The sequence below is a fragment of the Rhinolophus sinicus genome, linkage group LG06, assembly GCF_036562045.2.
Source record: "Rhinolophus sinicus isolate RSC01 linkage group LG06, ASM3656204v1, whole genome shotgun sequence".
In the NCBI taxonomy this organism is placed as follows: Eukaryota; Metazoa; Chordata; class Mammalia; order Chiroptera; family Rhinolophidae; genus Rhinolophus; species Rhinolophus sinicus.
The window spans coordinates 33,716,327-33,744,097 of record NC_133756.1 but is presented as its reverse complement, the minus strand read 5'-3'; the positions used below and the strand labels follow the sequence as shown (position 1 = coordinate 33,744,097).

Here is a 27,771-nt window from a genome sequence, read left to right as displayed (position 1 = left end):
TTGGCCTAGAACTGCCAATTCGCGTTCATGCCAATTCTGATGATTGCCAGAGCCAATAACTGCAAAATAACAAACATATTTCACTTCCATTACTAAGGCAGATACTGCCTACTACAAAGGTAGTATTAAAACGTGTACAAACACATTTTACTAAACTAGGAGTTTAAAAGTCTTATTTTAAAAAGACTGTTTTTTCCCAAATGTCCAAGGGTTACTCTTAATGCAGTTTTAAAAATGACTACCGAAATCAACCAGTTAAATATGAAAATTATTCATTCCCTCCAAATGTGATGCCAGTGCTACAATATATTGCATAAATCTGCACATACATAATTTTTCTTTAATACTTAACTTGCAATGTAATATGGGGGAGGCTGTTTTCTTAAAGTATTTGTATTTCCTTAAAATCTAAACTCTATTAAACAGTTTCCTATTTCCAAAGATTCAACATTAACTTGAAATTCTTATGTCCAATAATAATTTGTGCATTTACAGGTATATGAAGTAGCTGCTAAGTGAAAGGACATTACCTGGTAATTTGACAGGAAAAGAGTCCACAGACAGTCTGTAAACCAATTAAACATAAACATCTGATGCACATTTTCTACTGAAAGAAAAGCAAGGGAAAGAAGAGAAAGGAAAACTTTAAGGTTCCCAAATCTACAAACAATTTTTACCATTAACTGTACTGTATAGTATTTTCATTTTATTTTTTAGAATACTTATATAAAAGTGTTTTTCAGGATTCCTTGGGGGAATATTTTATCATAGGTATATAGTTTCTGAGTGTTACCCTGTTGAATTACCTTAGCCCTTAGGACTCCATATAAAAATGACTTTTTAAAAAGTCAGTTTATTTTCACATAGTTTTCACTTTGATATGCTTGATGGAAATAGCTAAAGGCAAAGAACAATGGATGTGTATAGACTTAAGGAGGGTAAAGATAAAAAGAATAAGGGGCTTAGAGGTAGAAACTCAGGCTTTATGATACCATGGGAATGAAGGAGGATTTTCTATTTAAATACAAAAGCTAATATGTGAAATTTATTTAGATGGTTACCAAAAGGAAAATTAAAAAGTGTCAAAAATGCAAGATATAGGAATAACTTACTTGCTAAATAAGCCCATTTAATCTTTGATTCTTCATTAAAACCATCAACAAAAAATCCCAAGTATGATAAAAAGCTGGGGATCATGGTCCTTTAAGGTACTGAATGAATTCTGAAATTCAGGAAAATCAAGTTCTAAGAAATCTTTGAATGGGTAGCCATCTTACTGCTAAATTACCTTTAAGTTTATTAATACTATGTATCAATTTTACTAATTTTAAGTGGCATTGTATAGAGGAAAAAAAATCCCCTCTACATTTTTCTCCTTCCATTTTTATAAACATGGGTTCAGTGATTTTTTTTTTAGGTTCAGAGATTCTAAAACTAAAGAGAAAACAGCTCCAATATTGTAAGTCATCAGTAACACATTACTACTGAACTCAACAGTTCTACTCCCACTTTATTCTAGTGATATACTTATCTTAAATTTTAGGAGCCACCTGAAGGAAACCAAAGTCTTTCTCCAAACGCTTGATTACCTCTTCAGTATCAAATATGTAAAAATTAACTATTCATTAGCCATAGAGAGTTAGTGTTGGATACGACCTTAAAGGTCTTTAGTCAATTTCTACCCTATCTAGCTAGGAATCTCTTACTATGTTTCCCCACTCACATCCAGGCTTTTCTGCCTATGCTTAAACACCTCTAATGACTTAACTGTCATGAAGAGCTTTTCAAAAAAAGCTCTTTGCAACACTGTTTTTATTAAACCAGAAGCTCCCTCCTTTTTACTTCCTTCCACTACCCTGAGTTCTTCAGCACTTTGGATGAACACAATAGATATCTTCTTTGTATTCAAATGAAAACAGTCAATATTTATACCTGGGTAAACAAAAAATAAATGTTTAAAGCCTATTGATACTAGAAGAGCTGAAAACAGGACATGACAGAGTTGAAGGCCTCAGGGAATTCACCATTACCTATCAGCTGTTAAAAATTATTAGCTTATAATATTAATGTGACATCCAAAATGGTAGTTCTGTTAATAGTAGTAATATTTTAAAGTTAAACTAAAAAGTGTGGTTAATTCTAATTTTATGTGAGATGTATGGCTAGTGTCCCAAAACAAAACGAGAAATCACTAGACAAAGCCTGAATAAATGCCTCTAGCTCTCATTCTCCACCTAAAGGCTTCCTTATTTTCAGGGACACTGACATTAACTTTTATCACATGAAACTACTCAAAACTGCTATTATATTGGGAAATTCTTTTTAAGCACTTTACTGGATACTCCATTAAAAAGTTATTAAACAATTTTATAAGGGCTGTAATACACACACACATACAAGAACCCCTCAGAGTTATTATTTTGCTGTTAACAAAAGCATTTTAGGGTCACAATTTTACTTCAACCAGTACTTTAAACTGACCAATAAATAAACGTCTTTGGCAATTTACATATCCTAAGAAATATAACCTTTTATTCAGTACCAACACCTGATTCAAATATAAGTAACATATACCCATATTATACAAACATATCTGTTATGTGACTCAAAAAGGTACCTCACAAAATGCACCAAAAAAATACTTGTAGCAATTTATACACTGGGGCCATCTGAATGAAATAGATTAATACAGCACATTCAAAACCCTAAAAACAAATTCTATAACAATTTTCAGAGACCATGAGTCCCTTTTGAGATTATTTTGTAAAGTATTTCTTAAAATTTTTGTTTAAAAGTGACAGCCTACGCATGACGTGCAAGTAAAAATTTATGGATAACTACTAATTTGGTTGAAAATACCTAAATATCAAGAAAGTTCACCAATGTTTTTAAATGACATTTTAGATAAATTGAGTTTACCTTTAGTAGGCAGGATGCAGGTTACAAAGCAGTAATGCATTACATTTGGAAGCCCCTCATCTATGCAACAATCAACATCATCTTTTTGTTAGTTTGATTTTTATTATTAATGCCAGCTCAAAACACTTATATAGCCTTCTGGTTCTTCAAAGAACAGTTTAGAGTTTTCTTTTCACAATTTTCACATAGAGTTTTAGCCAGTGGCCCTATTTTATCAGATTATCACAAACTTACATTTTTATAGTTCATATATTGTTGACATGTTATTTTTATCTCACCCAAACTCTGGAAATTATTGGCCCATCAGTTCTCAAATACTGGAACATATAAGAACAGTAATATAATATTTATATTACTTGAGGGAGTTTGGATTTTCCCTCCCTTAATCTCCAAGTGTGCCCCTGCCTACCAGCATCACATCCGTCTTGTCTGCATTGAACCTCAACCAGTTGGTTCTTAACCACGTCCGAAACTCAGCCAGGCACTGGGAGAATCGAGCCACCACACCATCTGGATCAAAGGAAAGAAAGCCTCAGTAGTAACTAGACCAGAGATGGTGATACAGCAAACTCACCATTCACCTTGTCTGTAATTTTTAAAAAGATGGCCACGAATTAGAGCAAGGATCCCATGACAATTTTGGAAAAACATTAATGAATCTTGAGTCATGCAATTTATAACCAATAGTAAAGAAATAAAAGAGTTCCAATAAATAGGTCATCTCATTCCACCCATGAATAAAGAAAGAAGGTTCAGTAAAGTCCAGGTTATCTCGGCTAAGCGGCCTCAGGAGACCGGCCAGTCTTGTCACTGCATAAGCTTTTCTGCAAAATTAAAGAATTTTAGCGTTGGAGGAAGCTTTAAGGATAACGGGGGCCCAGAGAGGAGAGAGTGGTAGTGACTCGCTCAAGGTCACACAGCAAGGGAGGACCAGATTTGGGTTCTAGGCCAGAGATCTTTTACTAAAAGCTGGAGCAAGCCCATTCAAAGGCGGGGGAGGCATCTGTCCCCAGGGATCCCCCCACCGATCGGGAGGACCTCGTTCCCTCACAATGATGCCCACTTCAAGGCTCTCCTTCCCTCCCTCACTCCCTCTGAATAGGGTCGGTTTGCCAAGCATCCTGCTCACCACAGGGCTGCAATACAAGCAGGACGCTTCCTCCGGGCTGGGACCAGAACCCAGAGATAACAGGAGAAAAGAGGCGGAGCCACAGGGGGTGGTCAGCTTAGCCCCACCCCGATCACGATGCGGGGCCGACAGGAAAAAGCGGCGGAGGCGAACTGGGCTAGGCTAACTCACTCCGCTGCGGATTCCCAGCGCGCTGCAGACGCCGGAGAAGATCGGCTCCGCAGCCACCGCCAAAGCAAAGGACCAGGCTTTGCAGGGGGTGGGTCGGGGCAGGGGGGCGGCGACAGGGAGCTACGCATGCGCCTTGGACGGCCAGCGCCACTCCCCGTGGGGAATCGAGACGGGCGCGTTCTCTCGCAGCCCCTCCCCGGAAGTTAAGGGTCTTCCGGGCGGTACTATGCGGTGGGGGAGGGGAAGGGGAGAAAGGGTACCGAGGACACCTCAGGAGTCTCTCATCCCAAAAAGGACTAGGAGAGGAGAGGTGATTTACGGAGGCTGCACTTACAGCCGCTGCCGCTGCTGCCGCCGCCACCTTCGCTGCTGCCGCCACCGCCTGAAGAAGCCCCATCCATCCGCCTGCAGCCGGGGAGACTCAGAGCCTGGGAGGGGCCTGGGGCCGGGGCCGCCCGCCTCCTTCTTCTAGTCGTCGTCCCGAGCTTCCTCTTGCTCCACCAACCCTCTGCCCTCCCCTCCGCCTCCGCCCTCCTCCTCGGCCTCCAGCCGCCAGCCAACCGCGCGGCCGCTTGTTAAGCCTGGGCTCTACCGTCTCCATGACGCCCGGCAAACATTCCGGTGCTTCAGCCGGAGCCACTAACGTCGGGGGTTGGGGTACAGGGACTCCAGAAGCAGACAGGGACGGGGTGGTCAACCACTCCCCCAGCCAGACGCCACCATGCCCACGTCCCCGGTAAACATCCGCAAGGAACCGAGCCTTGGATTGTAAGTTCCGGCGCTAAAACCTAAGTCCATCCCCCTGGGTCTCGGAGGGAGCTCTTTTAGATCCTATCTCTTGCTGCATCTGGGTTCAATCAGCAGCCCTCGAAATTTCCAGGAGGCTATGTCTCCTTGCTTGCCCTATTACAGCCTTGTTCAACCCCCCTACTGTGCTTGCTGTATGAGAAGACCTAGTTTGTTTAAAACCACCCTTCCTCATTGCACTCCTCCGTTTCATTCGGTCTGCAGTCTCAAGCTGGTTCCCTCCTTGCTATGCCTAGATGTTCAGTCCTCTCACCTTCATTGGCCACCAAACTGAAGATTACTATGTTCTGTAGTCGAGGTATCTTTTCTGCCTCCTCCTCCTACCATCCTGTCTTAAAACTCATTCCTGAAACAGTTGAACGGGAGGCTGGAGAAAAGCACACAGCTCTACGGACTTGTCTCACTTAGCAACTTCAATGGTTCCTTAGTGCTGCCCAGCAATGCCGCTAAATTTCCCAAATTTATTCACTCTCCCACACTTGAGATTCCTTTTGTTCCCTCTTCTCAGACTTTGAACATCTCTCCAATCTTCTCCCTCTCAGCTGATTTTCCTTCAGCAAAGCTTGTTGAAAGTTCTCGGGAGAGAACCTTCCGTTCTCCCTGGAATATGGTACTCAGGTTTTTGCCCCGCCTACCACTCCAGCAAAATAGCTTTCGTAAAGGTCACCAGTAACCGTCCAGCTAAATGCAGCAGTCATATATCAGTTTCGTTCTTAACTCACCCATCAGCAGGTTTGTTCTAGTTTAGCGCTTCATGAGTTTTGATAGTTTTCCCCTTGCTTTATAGCTAGTTTTCAAAATACTTCTTTGCTGGTACTTCTTCATCTCTCCCATATCCAAATAATTGGAGTGTTGCTGGGGTCAGTCTTTAAACCTCTTTACTTCACTATTCTTCCTTTTAAAAATCACCTGTATTGATGCTTCACAAGTTTATATCTAGCCAACACCTCTCCTAAGAAAACAGACTAAAAAAAAAAAAAAATCAAACATCTGCACTTAGAAGTTAATAGACATCTCAAAAATTTTTTAATTTATTTTTTAAAGTTATTGGGGTGACAATTGTTAGTAAAATTACATAGATTTCAGGTGTACAATTCTGTATTACATCATCTATGAATCCCAGAGTCAGTTCTCCTTCCATCACCATATATTTGATCCCCCTTACCCTCATCTCCCACCCCCCACCCCCGACATCTCAAAATTCATATCCAAAACTGAACTTACTTTTCTAACCTACTCTGCAGTAAAATGGCAATTTCCATTCATCCAGTTAATCAGTGAAAAAGCCTGGAGTTACCCTTGACTTCTCTAATATCCCACTCCATCAGCAGATTCTACCATTTCTGCCTGCAAAATAAATCTGGGCTACCACTCCGATGTAAGCCACTGTAACGTTGCAGTAGCCACCTAAATGGTTTTGCCAACACCCTCAATCACTGTGGCTCTTCTCAAAACCCTCTTCTAATTTTTCTCATTTCACTCAATAAAAGCTCACATGCTTACATGACCGTACAGTGTCTCACCTTAAACTCTTCCCTTTGACTAATTACACTCAGTATTGTTCCACAACACTATCAGGCACATTATTTTCCCACTTCAAGGTGTGCATAATTGCTGTCTTTTGGAATACTGTACCCCCAGGTAATCTCAAAACTCACTAATTTCCTTTAGATGTCATCGAAGAATCCTCCTCTAACCACTACATAAAATAATAATACTCCCTCCTAGCACTTCCAATTGCTCCACATTGCTTTATTTTTCTCCATAAAACTTATCCCTATTTGGTATATTATATACTTGTTTGTCCGTAAGGGCAGAGATTTTTGTTTCGTTCACTGCTATTGCCTAGAATGACGAAGGCACTCAAGAAATATTTGTTGACTTAACAATGAATGAATGAGTTTGGTCCTGCAGTGACTGGTTACTCTCATCTTGTCTCGTGTTTTTTACATGTCAGTATGGAAGTCTCAAGGTAACATTAAGTTGAATTCATGTACATTTCTAAAAAGTCATACAACTCATAGTAGCGAAGAGTGTTAGGAAGAAAAATTCCCTTGGGAATTTCTTAAATAATGGCAAATTCATAGGTTACCTATTAAGGAAAGAATGGGGTGGGAGATGGGAGGTAGTATAACGTTAACTTATTGAGTTAGCCTTGTTATCTAATTTCACAGACGCTAAAATTTACAACCATTGGTTTGACCTAACGTTACGTCTCATCTTCCTCCTTTTAGGACTTAATCCTGATCTCGGAAAGGATCCCATGAAACATGTATTTATCAATTTTCCACTTTCTCCAATTTTTCTTCTTTTGGGTCGTTCCCATTGACTTAACAATATTGGACAATCTCCCATTATAGTAAAAACCAGCACCAACTCTTCAATGATTTATCCCATTTCTCTGCTCAATTTCTCTATCTACTTCCTTATGTCTTCGTTTCCTTTTGATTCTTTCTTAGAATTTTCATTTGTTCTTGCATGTTATCCACATTTTCCATTAGAGTCCTTACCATGTTAATCATAATTAGTTTAAATTTCCAGTCTTACAATTCCAAAATCTCTGCCATATCTGGCTCTAATGCTAGCTTTATTTCTTCACACTGTGTTTTGCCCTTTGGTATGCCTTGTAATTTATTGTTGAAGGCTAAAGATATATCAGATAATATGAGCTGGTAAGCCTTTAGTGTGAGAGTTTATGTTTATCTGGCTAGGAATTATGTTGTGTTTACTGTTTGCTGTAGCTGTAGGTTTCTGAGGCTTCCATTTCCTCTAGTATTCTTGTTCTTGTGTCCTCTTGTGTTCTTGTATTTTAGGTTTCCCTAGAGACTACTTTTTAAATAGAGTGTGAGCCTTGCAGTTCTTCCCATTGCAACCCCGTTATTATACAGGAGCCCTGTTGATGTGGTGGTAAGATGCGGGGAGAGAAAAAGTACCCCATAATCTTATGATTAGATCTTAGCCTTTTAGTGGGCCTTTGTCCCTAGGCTGTGACCTTCATAAGTGATTTTCAGATTTTTTATTTTCTCCTTAAATGGAACAAGAAGGCTACAGGGACTTGGAGTTGGGTATTTCCCTTCCCCCACATTGGCTGGGCTCTGATAAACTACTTTTCCTTGCTGGCCCGTCTTTGTTTAGTAGAACCAAACCTTCTCGGTATATTTCAAAATGGTTACTTCCTGTCCTGGAACTACCAAGAAGTTTTTCTTGGATCTTCATGCTGGAGGGGCTCATGGAAGTGAAATTCACAAAACTGTGGAGGCTGCTCTAAGGCTGGGCCCCCAAGAGATTTCCTCTTTCAAATTAGTCTACACTCAGTCTCCAGCAATTAGTCAATTACCCTTTACGTTTTGCTGCCACTTGCTGGCACCAGGGGCAGTTCCTACTCCCCATGAGTTGTGATTCTGTTTCCTCTTGCCTCTCCAATTTTTGGGGCGGTGGTTTGCCTGTTACCTTAGTTCTCTGACGGATCAAAGAAGACCTGTTGATTTTCAGTTTGCTCAGCCTTCTTCTTCTTGTGAGGATAGAACTGATGACTTTCATGGTCTTTACATGTTTGACCAAACATTAGAAGTGTCTGTGTTCACTTTTTAATTCTTGCAATCTGTTGTCTCCATTGCTGTACAGAAACTACTCAAAGGTCAATAATAAGTGACATAAAGGTTTCAAAAGCCACCAAATCAATGGGCAGTCTTTTTTACCTCTCTGCAGCTTTTGACCATATTGATCTTCCCCTTCTTAACCCTAACTTTACTGGTGTAGTTATTACTGGCCTAAATGCCTCTTTCTTCTACCTCCATTTTCTCTCTTTGACCGTAATACCTTCACTTTGTATCTTTAGGTTTTTATTTTGGGACTCAGTTCATCTATTATCTCAGTGCAAAGATCTCAAATTGGAATTTCCAGCTATCTTTTGTTTCTTGAAATTCACTTCACTTATGGCATTTTTAACTGCTACCAGACAGCTTCACCAGGATGTCACTCTGATATCTAAAATTGAACACGTCTACAATTTAACTCATCGTGCTTTCAAAGTAAAGGCTAATTCAATCATCACCCTAACTCTGAGATAGTATTACTAACCTTAATTTACATACTTGTATAAGGAAATACAGCCTATGAATTATTAGAGAATTTGGGCATTTAAATTGATCTCTTTGAGTGTAAGTTTTCTCACTTATAGAACATGGCTGCTGAATATCTCATAAGAATTGAATTAGAAAATATAGGTGGAAGTTACTTGAAATTTAAAGTGGCATTGTTGTTATCAGTTACCAACTCCTGGCAATTCTGTATCTGCTATGTTTTAAGGGTTCGTGGGATATGTTTTAATGAGGCATGATAAGACACCGACATGGAAATGACTATCGTGAAGGAAGATTTTTTTTTTTTTAGCACTTATAGGTTTCCAGAAATAGGTATGGCAGAACGTGGAGAATCACGTGGGGAAGCACCAGGACCAGTCAGGAGGTAGAACAAACAAGCCAAAAACATGGGCAAGAACCTTTATTGTGGTTTCCAGGGGGAGGAACAGGCAAAGCAGAATAAGCAGGTGTAGGATTAGTTTGTTTGAATAATGTTGAAAGGCTCTAGATATAAGGACTATCCCTAGTTGTCTGGTTCTTGTCTCTGGGGTGATTAGGGCAGGTGGGCAGTGGTCCAAAGAGGGAGATCTCTGTGAGAGCCTGATAAAGGATGTAGTTGGGGGTATGGGCTCTGGATGTTTGGTTCGTGTATGAAAAGTGTGCTGTGGGTGAGTCCCTTACCATGTATAAGAATTGATTAGCTTTGGCAGGGCAGTCCTTCCAGGGTCAGCCAGTTCCTATATGTCAAAGCATCAAAATTAAGAAAATAAAAACACATGCTTAATATATGCTGTATCTTGCATTTGTTTTATTTCTACATTTGGCACCCCAGGTCGTCTTGATTACTTCTTACCTAGACTATTCCAATAGTCTAGACCATTAACTAATGGTCTCCTTACTTCTGGTGTGTCCTATATACAGCTACATTTTTCTGAAGCATAATTTTGATCACTTTACTCTTCTGCTCAGAAACCTTCAAAAAGGCCCCCTCTTCCTTGTGTAATAAATTCCAAAGACTTAGCCTGGCTGTTTCATTTTTTTCAAAGCTTAACTTAGTTTTCTTTCATGTATCAAATTGAATCATTTAGGATTCCCTGTACATACACATCACATGATTTTCTACTTTTATTGTTCATAATGATCTGCTGAAGGTGCATTTCCTGCCCTGCTCCAATAACCATCCTCCCTTACCTCCACCTGCAGCGAACAAACACACATGCATACCCCATACATTTTTGAATTCGACCTACATTCACGGCCTGATTCAGATGTCACTTTCCTGATTTCTCTGCTCATTCCTCTCACCCAAAGTAATCTTTATCACAACTCTCATTTCATCTTGTGTGTATCTCTTTTGAGGCAAATATAATTTTGTACTAGCATTATAATCACATATACGTTTTATCATTTTTGTTAGGTTGTAAACTTCTTAGGGTCCATATCTGATTTGTACTTTATCCATGCCAGCATGTAGCACAGAGCCTATATACAGTAAGCCTATATACAGTTTATAAATAACTGTTGAATGGAAGGAAATACTTAGTTTAAATTGGAATTATCTTTATCCATTAAAATCAGGGGCAAATACAGAACTTTTTCTTAAGTCACTCCTACTTTTTCTCTTGTTGTTTATTTCATAGTGAGATTTATGTATGTATAGCATGCTTTTAGTATCATTTGCCTCTTTCCATAGAAGTGAATATCAGGTAACGTTCTACAGATACCAGTTGAATATTTTATATTTTCCAGTTACTACCTTGGATATTGAAGACATAGGAGTGAACAAAGCAAATTAGGTCTCTGCTTTATGAAACTCCAGAATGTATGGCTACCTGACCTCTTGTATCATGACTCTGTTCTTTAGGCAAAGTCATTTCTTTAGGCAAAGTCATTTTCAAAGTGGTTAACTCCTCCTGAAATCATCTTTTATTGCCCACTAATTTGCCTCTTTTGAAAACATCTGTTTTCTAACATAGCTAGATAAGTGCCATAAATTTCTAACATAATTGGCTAAAGATACTTCTTTCAACTTTTTTTTAAAAGTCTGTGCTTTTTGTCTAATTTCTCAATCTGTCAGGCAGAGTGCTAATTGTTGGGGCTGTAATGATGCACATAATAAACATTGATCCTTCCCATAACATTTGCAGTCTGAAGATTTTGTGGGGATCACTGATAATGCTCTCATAAGATTCTAGTAACTACCTGATTGATAAATGTAACATTCACTAATTCATTTCTGTTTGGGTTCCTAGAGGGAATAAAAGAGGAAGAATTGGTTTATGAGTAAATGTGAAAGGATGTCATGCATTTATTCAGTTTAAGATGTCTGGTAGACATTTAGCAGGATCTACCCAGTGGGCTGGTAAACATTTGAGTATGAAAACAGAGAAAGATCAGGAAACAATCACCATCGAAAAAATTTTCTTGTTTGTTTTTTTGTGTGTGTTTTTTACTCATAGTTCCCAAGAGGAGGGAGTCCACAATGCCACAGGGGACATTGCCACATGGAGAAGAACTGGGGTGGGCCACCAGCCTGAGGGAGGAGGCAAACTGTGGGCAAGAGTCTTTATCGTGGTTTTGGTGGGAAGAAATAGGTGAGGAAGAGTAAGCAGGCTTAAGATTGGCTAGTTTGAATAATTTACGTGAGTTCTGGGGCATAGGGACCTTTCCTAGTTATCGGGTACCTGGCTATAGGATTATTAGGAAGGTATATAGTGGCCCCGAGTGTGAGAGCCTGATAAAGGAGGTGGTTGGAGACGTGGGCTCTGGATCAGTTAGTTTGTATTGGAAAATCGTGTCTCTGGGGGCGGGGCGGGGCGGGGCGGGGGGAAGGGGGGCGGGCAAGTGAGGCAGGAAGCCAAGGCGAGGTGACTTGGCCATATCAGGTTATCCAGAACAAGGCATTTTGGGCCAGTGCATATAGGGCAGATGTTAAAGCATCGAGTTTACAGAAGCTGGAAACATGCTTGATACACAGGTGCAGACTCAAAGTAAAAAGATAATTGGAATTGCTGAAGGTTTTTGTTTTGCCAACAGGCATAGTAAATTTAAAGAAGAAAGGGGGGTGAGAGTGTAAGTAAGGAATGATTATAATAAGCTGTGGATTATATTAATTAACCTTAAGCTCAAGAGAGTAGAGACTGCATGAGAAGGGTAGGTAAGGGAGTAAAATGTGGTAGAATCAAGGGCATGAAGGTCATAATAGAGTTGAAGGAAGTTTGAAATTGGAGCATATAAGCTGGAAAAATAGTAAGTGATGGTTGACCTTGCTAAAGACAAGGTCAAATGTATGACCATGGGAATAAGTAGCTGATGTAGCAAAGAGGACAAGATCATTTATGTGAGAAGACATCAAGGAGCTAAGACCATAGTATAATATTAGAAGGATTACCTTCATAGATATTGAAATACCCAGGAATGGGAGACAGCCAGTAATTTGGGATATAAAATCTTCAGGGGATTCGAGAAAGGAACTGGTGATGATGACAGTAGACTACCATAAGGAAGTGGAATATAAGTAGTCATTGAAACCCTGGGTTTTGTTAATTTTGTTCAAGGATAGTGTATACAGTGTGAAAACAGATCTGAGTCTAAGTTAATCCTCAAAACAGAAAACAGAGGAAAAATAGAATGGGAAGACTGGATTTTGTAAGGATAGGAGGGCAAAATGTCAAGGAGAAAGAAAATAAGAGTGGAAGGTAATATTAAAAGAGTGAGTCAATTGATGAATTGTGCATTCTGGATTAAATAGACAAAGAAGAGAAACCTAAAAGGTAGTAACTGGTAGAAAATGTGTCAGGTGATTAGAGGAAGTTGAAGAATAAAAGACAGTGGTATCTAGAAACCAATATGAGACGTTAATTTTAAGAAGGGGGAATGGTCAACTGTCAGAGGCTGCAAAAAAAGTACGGAAAAGAGTCCCTTGGACTTGACAGTTTGAAGGATTATGTAATTTTACTGAAAGCAGTCTATGTAGTTGGAGAGGAGAGGGTGGAATGAGATTGTAGTGAATTATGGAGCAAATAAGAGGAGTAAGAAGCCAGGATTATTGTCTAGTATTTTAAGAAGTTGGACTGAAAGGAAGAAGAGATATAGTAATAGAGGAAGACAGCCAAAGGAAAGACTTTAAGTTGATGGGATGACGGAGAATAATTATACACTCAAGGGGAAAAGATAGGAAATAAGATAGGAGACAAAATTATTGATGGAGAAGAGTCCCCGAGAAAGTAGTAAGAGACAGATTCCAAAGCACAGGTAGAAAGACTAGCCTTAGATAAGAATGGCAACATTTCTACTGAAAGAGGAAGAATGAAATAAAGATGGATTTAGATAAGTTTGTAAGAGGTGGAAGAAGAATATAATAAAGGTGGAGAAATAATTTAAGGATTTTTTACCGGATTGAACATTTTAATTTTCTTAGAGACGTTAGAGGCAAAGTCATTTGAGACTGAAGGAGGAAGGATAGAGTGGAATACTTAAAAAGAATGTAAATTTGAAATAGCACATGAATGGAATTCCTTTATTCATTTCTTTAGAAAATACTTAATTTTGTGCCCACAATATGTTGGGCACTGTCCTGGGCGCTAGGGATATAGCCATGAACAAGACAAAGTTCTTGCCTTAAACATGCTTGTATTCCAAAAGGGGAGTGGACAACAGCAAAGTGTCAAGTAGTAATAAATGCTATGAACAAAAATAAAACAAGAAAAGTAGATTGATGTCATTTAAAAATATTCTTGTCTCATCTTTTATGATTTGAAAAGTAAAAGTACTGTTTAAAATGTTTTCTTTGGAATATATATTTCCTTTTTGTAACCTAAGGGAAGATCATCCCTATTTTATAGAAACCCACAGTACTAGAATGAATGAATGATAGGTAGGTTTTTGTCTTAGGGAATTTACAGAGTGTATCCAAAAGTGAAATCATATTTTTTTCTCCAGGATACAAACATTTTGATTATAACTTCTCTTTTTACTAAAAATTAGTACATAATTATTCAGGCAGAAACATGCTATTCTTTACCAGATTTATACTCATGCTTCAATCTGTGTAACTGCACTTTATATTCATTTGTTCATACTATGTGTCAGGTACTTCCTAACCATAATATGTAAATTAATTCTTTCAATCCTGAAATAACCTATGAGTTAAGTACTGTTACTGTCTCCATCATACAGATAAGGAAACAGATCCAGAGAAATCAGTGTCGACTTTGGATCTGACTGCCTGGGTTTACATTTCAACTCTAGTAGAAATGTTTCCCTCTAAAGCTCTGTGGTTTCAAGTAAAATAGTATTAATAGTACCTCTTAGACTTGTGTAGAAAAACTGACATAATGCATGTAAACATTCTAGGACCATGCTTACACATAATGAGCTGTTAAGTAGCTATTATTTCTTGTTTATATGTTTATATTGTTTCCATGTTTCTAAATGAAAATCTGTTGTTTGGTTTCTTTTTTTTTAATTGTTGGTTAATTTTTTCAATTGTGGATCCTCTGTATTATGTTTTCTTTTCCTGATATAGGAGCAGTGGCACACAGCCAGGGAAGTCTATTAGCTTTATTGGCCCAGGAAAAGGAGCTCAAATGAAAGGATCTGTTAGTGCAACCCAAAGCAGAATGGCTATGTCAAAATCCTCGGCAGCTCTACCTGACGTAAAAACATCAGAAAAAATGAGTATTTCCAACATAAAGGGAATCACACAGGTAATATTCTTAAGAATTCTGAGTTTATTTGAAAATGGCACCTTGAAGAAGTTGATGAAATGTTAAAGGTAGAAAATATGCAGCTTGGAAATACTTCTAATATTGATTTTATTAGAGGCTTTATAATATTGGCAAATTGGCTCCTATGATTCATTATTGGTAATAAGACTATTAGAGTGGAATGAGAAAAATCTGCTCATGAACTTAAGAACTAGTTGATTATAACTAATCCAGCTATAGTAGAGAGAGTACAGTTATCATCTACTCTTCTTTGCAATGTACTCTGGAAAATATCATAAAATGAATTGTCATAAAATCTTATCTCATTAGAGAACTTATAATTAAGAATTGGCTTTTTAAAACTTTTAATCAAAATATAACATATACAGAGAATTATATAATGTATAAACCTGAATGGGCTAAGCAATGATTGTTTTAGATATGATATGACACCAAAAATTACAGTTCATTAAAGATAAAATTGGTAAACGACTTCATCAAAATTAAACTTTCTAGTCTTTGAAAGACACTGCTAAGACAATGGAAAGAAAAGCTGTACAATGGGAAAAATTATTAAGCATACATATAACTAGTAAAGTACTTGTGTCCAAAATAGACTTGTTTTTACCCCATTGTATATTCTTGCCTCCTTTGTCGCAGATTAAATGATCATATAGGTGTGTGTTTATTTCTGGGCCTTCTATTCTGTTCCACTGATCTGTGTGTCTGTTGTTATGCCAGTACCATACTGTTTTTATTACTAAAGCCTTGTGGTATGGTTTGATATGTGGTAATGTGATACCTCCCATTTTGTTCTTCTTTCTCAAGATTGCTATGGCTATTTGGGGTCTTTTTTAGTTCCATATATATTTTAAGATTATTTGTTCTAGTTCTGTGAAAAATGCCATTGGTATTTTAATAGGGATTACATTGACTCTATAGATTGCTTTGGGTAGTATGGACATTTTAACAATACGAATTCTTCCTATCCATGAGCATGGTTTATGCTTCCATTTATTTGTATCTTCTCCAATTCCTTTCTTCAGAATCTTGTAGTTTTCTTAGTACAAGTCTTTCAACTCCTTGGTTAAGTTTATTCCTAGGTGTTTTTTTTTTTAGTTGTTTTTTTTTTTTATGCAATTATAAATGCGATTTTCTTAATTTCCTTTTCTTATAGTTAATTAACGGTGTATAAAAAATGCAACTGATTTCTGAATGTTAATTTTGTATCATGCTACTTTACTGAATTCATTTATCAGTTGTAATAGTTGTTTGGTGGAAGCAACTTTTCAAGGTAATTCTAAAATTTGTATAAAACTGCTAAAGCCTAAGAATAGTCAAGATACTCTTGATTCAGAACTTGGTAGAAAGACTTGCTCTCCCAGATATCCAGTTTAATAACAAGTGTAACATTAGCAACGGGATGGACTCAGAGCCTACAAGTGACTCAAGGACATATAAACACTTGTTTTATAATAAATGTACAGAATAATGGGGAAATGACAGAATTTTCTAAAGTTCCTGAGAAAATTGGCTATTCATGTGGAATAAAAATATATTGGCTTCCTTCCTCATACTATACACAAAACTCAATTCTAGGTACATTGTAAATATAAATATGAAAAGATAAGAAAAATGTCTTCATAACTTCAGGATTGGGAATGGTTTTTTGAATGAGGCTTCTAAAACATAAACCATAAAGGAAAGCATGATAAATTTGACTACATTAAGATTAAGAACTTCTATTCATTATGATATCACAAAGAAAATGAAGCCACAGACTAAAAGAAGACATTTGCAACACATAAAACGGAAAGAATTCATATTTGGACTATTTAATGACCCTTGTTATCAGTTTTTAAAAAAGAACTCAGTAGAAAAGTGTATGAAGGACTTGAATGGGACATTCTCCTCCAAAAAAGGAAATCAAAATGTGAATAATTATATGAAAACAAACTCAACTTTATGGACATTAAAATCAAAATGAGATACCTGCATACCCATACTAGACTGGCTTAAATTTATAGATCTGACAGTGCCAGTTGTTGGTAAGAATGTAGAGTAACAGCAACTGTCACACAATGCTGGTAATCATAAAAATTTTTACGACCAATTTGGTGAACAGTTTGGTGTTATCTAATCAAGTTGACCTGTCAAATACACATCTATATATCCCCTACAGAATTGCATTCTCATGTATGCCAGTATACTTATACATAAATGTTTATTGAAACAGTTTTCATGATGCTTAAAAACTGGGAACAATGTCTATTAAAAGTAAAATGGAAAAATAATATATGATGTACTAATCCAACAGACTACAGTCATCAGTAAATGAACAAACTACTGTATGTGCTACATGGAGAAATACAAAAACATTGTTGAACAAAAGATGACAGACATGTCAGTCATAACATATGACTATTAATATAAATTTTAAAAACAGGCAAAACTAAATTACATTGATAAACATGGTAAATACTAAGTGCTGGCAAAAATCTGGAACAACCAGAACTCTCATACGTTGTTGGTGAGAACCACTTTGGAAAATGTTAGCAGTATCTGTTATAGGTAAACATATATGTATATGTTCATTACCTAGAAATTCTACTCTTAAGTACATACCCAGCATAAATTCATACAACATATTAAGCAAAATAGACATACAATAATATTCATAGCACCATTTGTAATAGCCAAAAAATTGGAAACTACAGAAACATCTATGAACAATAGAATAAATAAAACTGTGACATATTCACACAATGGAATATTGTACAACAATGACAATGAACCATCTACAACTGTATTTAATAATATGAATGAATCTCACAAATACAATATTGAACAAAAGAGACCAGATACCATAGAGTACATGCTGTATGATTCCATCTAAAGAAAATTCAAAAACAGACAAGACTAATCCATGGTGTCATGATAATTGTTACCTTTGGTGGAAGACAGTGTCTCATGAAAGGAACTTTATGGATGCTGGTAATTTTCTGTTTGTAAATCTGAATGCTGGGTACATGGGTGTGTTCAGTTTGTGAAAATTTATTAAGCTGTACATCTCTCTGTGCATTTTCTGTATGCATATTTTACTTGAATACATATATAAGAAGTACGTGCTATTGTTTAGGAATGTATACTTAATAAAATTATAAGAAGAACAAAGGAAATGATTACTAAAATTAAGTTAATGATTCCCACTGGGAGGAGGGGATGGCTGTGATCCAGAAGGGGCAGAGGCCAAGGGTGTTATCTGTGATCAGGGGAGGCAAAGTCTTCTATAGGTGATATCAATGTTCTAATTTTTCAGTTGTGATTATTAGAACATTTGCTTTATATTATTTACTTATGTGGTTTTGTTTTAATTACATTTCTGTATGTGTTAAATTTCATAATTGGAAAGATTAAAAATTAGCCCCAAACAGATAAACCAACAATATGTAATAAGTCTGGAAATGTTTATTGATAAAATGTTAAGTGAAAAATCGTGTTTTTAAAGTTACACATAAAAATTAAAATACAAAAATATTAACAATCTGGATGAATTATCTTTCTATGTTTCTGAGTGTTCTCAAAATTAACACATATTGTTTGTATATAGGTAAAACATAAGACTTAAAAAGTGGATGTCTAGTTAAGAAACTTTTTAAGCATAAAATCTTTTATCTTTAAATTTTACATGTTTATCCTATCCTAAATTCTTAGCTTTTTTCTACTCCGTTTATTTCTATTTTCTAGGACCTATTATTTAGAAACCTTGTCTTTTTTATTCATTTCATTTTCTATTCCCATTTTTCATAGGTGTTTGATGTAAATGGAGTTGATGTTACCCCTCGACCTCTTTGCCGTCTAGAACATGGAACAGCAAAGCCAACTAGACTATTGGCATCACAAGAAGGATCACTTGGATCAGAATATGTCATTTCCTACAGCCTTTTTCAAAATACACTACATCCTACTATGTTAGGGCAGCTTACAAGGTAGAGTATACTATCCTATACTTCTCTTTCTATCTCATATATATTATTTTTTCATTTAAGTAGCGTATATGTAACTTAGATGTCCATTGTCTCCTGTCTCCCAGTCCCACTCTATCACCCTAAGGTGCCATCACCATGTTCCTCTCATGTTTTAATTAGATGTGGAGCTTTGCATGTCTTAAGTTCTCTTACACTCACACCAAAACAGTTGCGAAAAAATACATAGATTTTATTCAAGTTTTCCTGAGGAACCAAAACGGGGCTAGCATCAAATACCCACAGACATATTTTTTTAATTTCTTCAGTTTCCATCAGTTTCTTTTATGCTGCAATTGATGGAAAGAAGTAGCTTTCCTCTTTTCCCCTAGTCTCCCATGCAAATCACATTTCTCCTAGGGTTTGATTTCTCTTTTGTTTTATAATTTTTTTAATAAATGAAATGTTATGCATTTATTATGTAGATACTAATATACACTTGAAATTTTTTAATGCTTGTAGTAGAGAAGTTCATAGTCTTTACAACAATAAAACAGTATATCCTAAAACAATGTAAAGATTATGGGGAAATAATTGAGTGTGTGACTTTCAATCTGATAAATTAAAAGTTCCCCATCCAATTAAGCCTCCAAATTTGCTTTCAGAAGCCATGGGCCTGCTCAGTAAAACAAAGGATATTCCAGTAAACTGGACCCACCCTTTTGGAGAGCTCTTGGGCCTATAAGAAAGGGAAACAAACTGTAATCATGGAGTAATATAACGTTCATATATTTAAGGAAATTATGATGGAATTCTTTAATGTATTGATTTCCCACTAAGTACAGAGGTTTTCTTTTAAGTATAGCCTGAGACGACATGTATCAAATTGAGTAAATCACATTTAAGATGGGATTTGAATGATGATCAGAAACCTGATGAAAAAGGAAAAGAAGAGTGTTCTAGGATGAGGCTCTGAAATAAGAGAACTCCACAAGACTGAGAAACTTAAAAAAATAAAGAAAAGAAAGTGGGTAGGGAAGAATGATAATGAAGAGGGAGAGTCCAGCTACTATGTAGGCTGTATTTTGGGTTTTTACCCTAAGTATATTGTGAACCCATTGAAGGATTTTAGGCATAATTTCAGCGTGTGTTTTCTCTAAAATATACTTAAAATGACTTTTTACTTAAAGAATATTAAAAATCAACTCGATGTTTAAGGAACTAATTTTTAGCAATTTTGCTTATATGATTATAATATGTTTTATTTCTCAGTCTAATAATGTTTTCATTTATATATTTAATTGTCCATAAGAACATCTAAATAAATGAATAATGTTGTTATTCATTATTAAAGGTCAGCTTTAGGAAGCAGTACAATTTCTAAGTCAAGTGTATCTACTACTGAATCAATAACAGAAGACCTAGAAGAACTATCCTATAAACGGGAAAGGTTGGCTAGTTTTACAGGTAATGAAAATACAATTGTTTATTTCGGTAACAGTCCATTATTTCTTCAGCAAATATGTTCATTATATTTTGGGTACTTGAGATAAAAGAACTGTGGTAATGATTCCCAAATGCTGGCCTATGCAGTAGCTACATGAAAATTACCAGGGTAGTAACTATGCATATATATTTAAAGGTTCCCACGGTTTTGTACCACCAACCTAAGGAATCATAGATCCTATTTTAAAACAGCTCGGCTTCTAACTCAGGAGACAAATAAAATAAATCTGATAAATTGTGATCAATGTCGTAATAAGACATACCTTGTTTCCCTGAAAACATAACGTGTTTACCTGACCTAGCCAGACAATAAGCTCTAACGCGTCTTTTGGAGCAAAAATTAATATAAGACCCGGTATTACATTATATTATATTATATTATATTATATTATATTATATTATATTATATTATATTATACCTGGTCTTATATTATATAAGACCCAGTCTTCTATTATATTATATAAGATCCAGTCTTATATTATAGTAAAATAAAACCGGGTCTTATATTAATTTTTGCTCCAAAAGACACATTAGAGCTGATTGTCCAGCTAGGTCTTATTTTCAGGGAAACATGGTATGCAGAATGTGATCGGAGCACTTAGAAAGGAAAGATTAACTCCTCTGATGTGAAATAAAAGAATGTTCACAGAGAACATAATTGACTTTTGAATTGGGTTTTTAAAGATAATAGTAATTTGTCAGGAGAACAAAGAGAGGCTAATTCCTCTACAAAGATCTACCTCTACAAAGAGAGGTAGAAGGCAAAACATGAGGTAATGCAAAAGATTATGAAAGTGAAGTTAAAAAAAAATGAGGAAATAATGGTTGATCAAAAGTGCTAGAAGAAATGGATACATACTTAAGGGGCATTTTCCTTGGAGTTCAGTAAAGATGTCTTTTCCTCTAAGATGATAAAGAAAGATTAGTGAAAATATTGATACGGTTGGCAGAGTGCTTGATGGACTCTTCTTTTTGGAGATGAACTTTTTTTTTGGTGAAATAGGAATGTTTCTGACAAGTAACAAAAGACCTAACCACCATTAGCTTAAACAAATAAGGCTTATTTTTTTCTCACATTAGAAGAAGTTAAGAGGTAGATAGCTTTTTGGCTTTGATTTTGTGGCTTAATTATGCCAGACTCTGGATTGACAGCTCTGATACTTTCTGTTCTTAAGCCTTTTCTTCTTGCTTTTTGCCTCATGGTTTCAAAATATCTACACCCAGCGCTGGGTATTATATCCACATTAAGGGCAGAAAGAAGGAGACAAGCAGTAACATCAGTCATGTCTCCGTCATTTATCAGGAAAGAAAAACCTACCTGTCCTGAGATAGGCGCAGCTCTTATGAGTGCTCATCAAATCTCAAGGTCATCCAAAACAAAGGAAGTCTGGGAAACTGTCACAGTCTAGGGAGTCCTAAGGAGATATGATGACTACATGTAATATATCTTGGATGAGATCCTGGAAAAGAAAAAGGACATTATTTAAAAACTAAGAAAATTGGGATAAAGTTTGGGGTTTTGATAATAAAATATCAGTATTGGTTTATTAGTTGTGATAAATATACTGTAGTAATGTTAACCATAGGAAAAATTGGGTTCGAAGTATATAGAAACTCTTTGTAATATTGTTGTAAATTTTCTGATATGTAATACTATTCTAGAATAAGAAGTTTATTAAATGTTAAAAAAAAAAAGTCTAGGGGTGAGTCCCAGCAATCTTTAATATGCCCTCCAGTTGATTCTGATGCATGCTCAAGTTTGAGAATCATTGCTTTACTGTATAATCCAAAGGAAGCTTGTGGTGAGAAAAGTTTGATTTTAATTTATAGGTAGGGACCAAACAACATCTTACACAGATGGTCTCTGAATGGTCTCAGTGAATAAATGAATAAATAATAGATACCTTTTGCATAAACTCATAAAGTATCTTGATTTGTAGTATAATCCATTCATGAGGAGGATAAGAATAAAATGCTGTTGTGAGTCAATTGTATTATAATTATATCACAACCATTTTAGCCTAAGTAGGGGTCAAGAAAGGCTTTATAGGTTGCTGTCTATTGAGGTCTCTGAAGATAGCCAAATAATGACTTTTTCCCACACAGTTCTGAATTGAAAAGTATAGTAAGGGTAGATATGATAGGTTGGAGTCAAAATATGGCGTTATAGAGAACAGCCTACTGTTAAACTCCCAAATTTGACAGACTTACCCACCCATTCATTAAAGGATCTAGACCATCTCAGGCCCACCTCAACCCTTTTAAAAGGGTATCATGAGTAAATGTGTGGAGAGGAAACAAGATTGTGGTACTAGAGCTCCCTCCTTCTGGAAGAACCATCTGGAGTGGACAGATTAATGAATTTGTGATGCTTTTCCTGGTCTAGGGGGATATGTAGTCAAGATCTGGTTGTAAGGCCAGTTTAGAGTTAGGATCTGACCTATGAAATAGACAGCTTCTATAGGTATATGGGGGAGTTTTAAACAACTTCACAATATGTATAAAACTTAAGGAACATTCAGAAGACAGTTGATACAGAAATCTAGGCAAAAATCCTATTTGCCAACCTAGGGCTTTGTCTATGAATGGTAGTTCCTCTGCCAGTAAGTAGATCGACTAGACTATTACTTTCCTCAACTATAATAGATAAGTGAGATATTATTATATTAGGTTACATATGTGATATATCTAATGTAAGATAATTTGTTTTTATAATTGGTATTTCTGTGCCACAATGCTACTTTGAAATATATATAACTAAATCATTAATGAAGATCTGGTGGTCTAAAAGAAAGTTTAGACAATCAAGAACCTAAATTTCTAGTCTCAAAACTGCCAGTATTCCTGAGTTGCCTTAGACTTCTCACTTGACCTCTCTTTTTCTCATTTTCTTCATTGATAAAATGAACAGTATATACCTCAAATTGTGTCCATGTGAATAATTCACTTACTTTTTCACTTATTCTATATGTAATTTGGCCAGATTGACTTACATAATTCGTATTTCTCCCTCATATTTAATTTATTGCAGAAATAATAAAAATTAAAAAATATTTTTAAAAAGAAGAATCATCCAATACTATAAAAATAAACAATTTGGGGTGCAGGATGGCTCAGTTGGTTAGAGCGCAAGCTCTCAACAACAAGGTGCTGCTTCAATTCCCACATGGGATGGTGGGCTGTGCCTCTGGTGACTAAAGATTGAAAATGGTCACTGGACTTGGAGCTGAGCTGCGCCCTCCACAACTAGACTGAAGGACAATGACTTGGAGCCGATGGGCCCTGGAGAAACACACTGTTCCCCAGTATTCCCCAATTAAAAACAAATAAATAAATAAACAATTTAAAATTTTCTCTTCCTGACCTTGTTCATATGCATTAGTATTTCACATTGTTATAACCATACATTCTGTTCTGGATTGTCTTGTCACTTAACATTTTATCACAAATATATTTTCATAGGTTTTTATTACATTTAATTACTGTTTGATAGTCACAGATAAGTATACTATAATTTATTTAACCATTTCAAATGTTGATTATTGGTTTGTGGAATTAGTAACTTGTATTTGTTTTTAGGTTATAAAGAAGGTGTTTTTCTCAGCATCTGGAAAGTATATACTCTTAAGTCTTGTTTTCATAAAGCTGTTCAACCTTTACCCTTCCCAAAGCCTCGTGGACCCCTGCTTCACACCCTGTTTTTAACAAAAAACATTGAATTCTGACCTACATACCTTCTCATTATTTGCTTTATTATTATCCACACTCCAAACTCCCCCAGCCCTGAATGAAATTTTTCAAGGACCTTGGACCTCTGAGTAACCTAAGGGTGAGGCTAACTAACCCTGTTCAATGTATTACTTGCATGGGTATTGAGCCTATTTTCTTCCTACATTTAATCAGAACTTTGACTGGTTGGAGAATCTTCTTAGAAGATTGGAGAATCTTCTTAGCTCCTAGTGAAGATGAGTAGAGGTGGGCTGTAATCTAAATCAGAGACAACTGATAAGAAGGCCAAACAAAAAGTAAAAGGTTGTTGTAGGTACAGACTAGAAATTAAGGACTCAGGGAAGGGTTGCATATTATGTTCCCAAAATATACTTGCCCATATTCTTTTTAAGTAGTAACAACAGTCACATACCCCAGTCTCCCTGTTAATATCATGGGATAGATATAATGGGATGCCCTTGGAGTTATGACTATGAGACTGGCATAGGCTTGATATGTCAGGAACAGACACTGTTTATGGGCTATACGATCCAGTTTGGCTTCAGAGGGATCAAGTAGACTACATCTAATGATATGGCCTGTTTCTTGACCATATAGAGCTACCTGCAATGTATGACCCATCATGCTATCTTGGTGAAATGAACATTTAAAATAGCATTAGTAAATGATTTTTATTAAGTCGTGTATTTTAGATTTACGAGTTATGAGGGCAACACCTGGAAAAACTGTAACAAAAGAAGAGCTGGAGAAGACTATAGAGATAATACTCACAGAGACAGAAACACTGAGACTTTTTAACTTACCAGCAGTCATGGTTTCGGTAGAATCTGAAGAAGCTGAGAAAGTAAGGTATGTATTGTTCAACTATCCACATTGCTTCTTCTGTAATTTAAATGCTAAGACAGAGGTTCTTTTCTTTCTGTCCTTGGGGATTCCTGGATATATACTGTGGTGTATGTGCCTAGTGAAATTATATGTAAAATTATATATGTGCCCTGTGAAATTGTATATATTTATATTGTATGTATTTTTTTCTAAAGGACATAGCTTTACCATATCCTTTAAAAAGTAGGAGAACCACTAAGTTAAATAATAAAAGAAATAAAGAAAACTTCCAAGTATCAATATAGGTTTTAATGATTTTTATGCTTGTATAAATTATTTTGAGTTTAAAAGGAAAAGACTGATATTTTTTATATTCTGAACTTAAGAAGGGAAGATATGGAAAGTAACTGAATTTACAATATGAGAGTAGATTTTCAATTTCTCTTTACTAATGAATATAAATAGATTATTAGTTTTTGCCTCATGTATTTTGAACCTCTGGTGAACCACATTAAGGACTGTTGTCTTTTTGAAGAATTGACCCCTTTATCGTTATGTATACTGCTCTTACACTGACAGTTTTCCCTGTTCTGAAGTCTGCTCTGTCAGAAATTAATATAGCTATTATAAATCAATATTAATGTACTCATTCAGATTATTTAGCTTCAAATATAATTTGAATAAAATGCATAGTACTAAAAAATCCACTAAAATAGTTTTTAGGGTATTATTCTTATCCAAATATAAAATACTGTAGAATTGTTTGCACTATAAAATATATTACAATTAGATCCCAAATAACATACTTTTTAAAGCTCATAAGACATAAGGGAAAACTCCTAGAACCATAAAAAGGAAAAGGAAAGGGATATATAAGTGGTCCAAAATCAGAGAAGGAAAGATGCTAGAAGCAAATGCTACGTTAGCTCATGGATCTAGAGTCTACCAGTAGGATTCCCCACAAATTGAAAAAGCTGAAAGAGAGATACTTTTATTAAGCCAAGACCCTTAAAAGGATCTCAATTATCTCAACTGGTCCCACGTCAGAAGGGACTCCTAGATACTATGACAAGCAAACACAAGTATTCTCTGGAGGAAAACATACCCATTTAAGCTCTTAAGATTCCCTTAGATTGACTTTGATAAAACTACACCACAACCCATAAAGAAAAAAAGCCATTATGAATAAGAATTAAAAGAAATGACAAACCCTAAATCTATACCCTGACGACTATGGATATTATCAGATGTAGAATATAAAATATATGTGAAATATTTAAATAAAAAATAGGGTTAAAACATCATTAACATTAAGAAACTATAAAAATGATGACCTATTTGGAAAAACATCTAAAAAAAACTTTAAAATAAAGTATGTTTATATAATTGTTCAAATTAAAAAGTAAACATTGACTTAGTTCTTGAAATTAAAAAGTAAATTTTAAATTTAAACAAGACATAATTGAATAGAGATTTAATAAATTGGATCTGAATACCATACAAACGTAGATCTAGATAAATTATACAAAATAAAGTTTGGAGAGAAAAATGGGATATAAAGTATGAAAAAGATGTTTAAAAAGATATTGACAATGGAATAAAGGTCTGACATACATCTAGTCAGTTCCAAAAGGGTAGAATAAAAAGAATGCAAGAGAGATACTATTCAAAGAGAGTGGGTCAGAACTTTCCCAAAGTATTTAAAGATACAATTCTTCAGAAATAGGAATAAATAAAAGAAATCTACAAAAAAAAAAAAAAGAAAAGAGCTCAGTACTGATACCCCAGAATATCAAATATTAAGAGAAGATTTTTAAAACAGAAGAAAAAAAAGGAAGAACGTACCATCTACAGAAAAACAAATTGACAGCATTATTAGGGATAAAGAAAGTCACTTCATAATGATAGGAAGGTATAATAATCCTAAACTTGAATTTCTCTAATAAAATCACCTCCAAATATATGAAGCAAAAATTGGAAACTTCGTAAGTATCCTATTAAAGTAAGAGTTTTAAACATACCTCTCTTAATTACCAGAAATAAATTAGTGTAAATGTAGAAAATTTGAACCAAAAATGTAATTTAATTATTGTACATAGAACTCTGCGTTCCACAATAGGAGAACATACACTCTTTTTAAGCACACATGGAATATTTATAAAAATCATCCATGCAAGAGGCCATGAAACCAAGTTTCAAAAATTTCAAAGACGTGGTATCATGAAAACTAAGTTCTATAATCACAGTGGAGTGAAGATAAAAATAACATAAATCTTGACCTTAAACATTGACACACGTTCACATACACACTTGGAAGTTAGCAAGCACATTTTCTAAATTCTTTATGAATCAAAGAATAAGTCATAATGGAAATTTAAAAATACTCAGAACTAAACAATTATGAAAACAATACTTACCAAAAATAAGTCCTTTGAGGGAAATTTACAGCGTTAAGTGTAAATATCAAATTTTATAAAATCTCCATGGAGACAGTCCTAGCATATTGTTGGGCACTGAAAGTATTATAGTAGGGATGTTGGAAGGTATAGTATAAAAAAGTCCTTCGGTGGTAGTTTAAAGCAGTCCCCTCCTAAGGAGCTTTTTGAACTCTCACTTTTTGGTGCAATACACATTAAGGAAAGTAATTTTAAGAAAAGGCAGAGTATAAAGATATGATATATGTGGTAGTAATTTTTATTAATGAGTTGTGTATACTATGTTTTGTAATAGCCGGAGAAACAAGGATTATGAGAGCCTTTGTAGAAATAGATTAGGCAATGACTTGTATGTTGAAAAGATGATGCAAACTATTAATGGAGCACCAAAGAATAAAGATGTTCAATGTGACAGAATCATAAAGGAAGACAAAGGTAATTTCTGTTTTATTCTGCTTGATAAACTACCATGTTTTAATATACATTTTTGAGTC

General features: G+C 35.6%; 2 protein-coding genes across 12 annotated transcripts in view; one reads left to right on the top strand and one right to left on the bottom strand.

The window, feature by feature from the left end:
• MIER1 (MIER1 transcriptional regulator) overlaps nt 1-4,693 on the bottom strand; it is a 56,593-nt gene extending 51,900 nt beyond the window's left edge. Inside the window, exons 1-4 of one of the 11 annotated variants that reach the window (XM_019732147.2) lie at nt 4,220-4,329; nt 3,329-3,429; nt 1,113-1,222; nt 531-607 (exon numbers count right to left, since the gene is read on the bottom strand). In XM_019732147.2, coding sequence (XP_019587706.2) covers nt 531-607; nt 1,113-1,197 — 162 coding nt within the window. In that variant the 5' untranslated portion in view covers nt 1,198-1,222; nt 3,329-3,429; nt 4,220-4,329. Of the gene's footprint in view, nt 1-530; nt 608-1,112; nt 1,223-3,328; nt 3,430-4,048; nt 4,188-4,219; nt 4,330-4,553 lie in introns of those variants that run through there. The other 10 variants (XM_019732138.2, XM_019732165.2, XM_074334918.1 and 7 more) reach the window with 10 other exon arrangements.
• Nucleotides 4,694-4,818: 125 nt separating this feature from the next.
• DNAI4 (dynein axonemal intermediate chain 4) overlaps nt 4,819-27,771 on the top strand; it is a 58,082-nt gene continuing 35,129 nt past the window's right edge. The window contains 7 exon segments of the mRNA XM_019732114.2: nt 4,819-4,873; nt 4,876-4,987; nt 14,636-14,816; nt 18,627-18,805; nt 20,136-20,248; nt 24,710-24,866; nt 27,573-27,712. Of these exon segments, the coding sequence (XP_019587673.2) occupies nt 4,819-4,873; nt 4,876-4,987; nt 14,636-14,816; nt 18,627-18,805; nt 20,136-20,248; nt 24,710-24,866; nt 27,573-27,712 (937 nt within the window).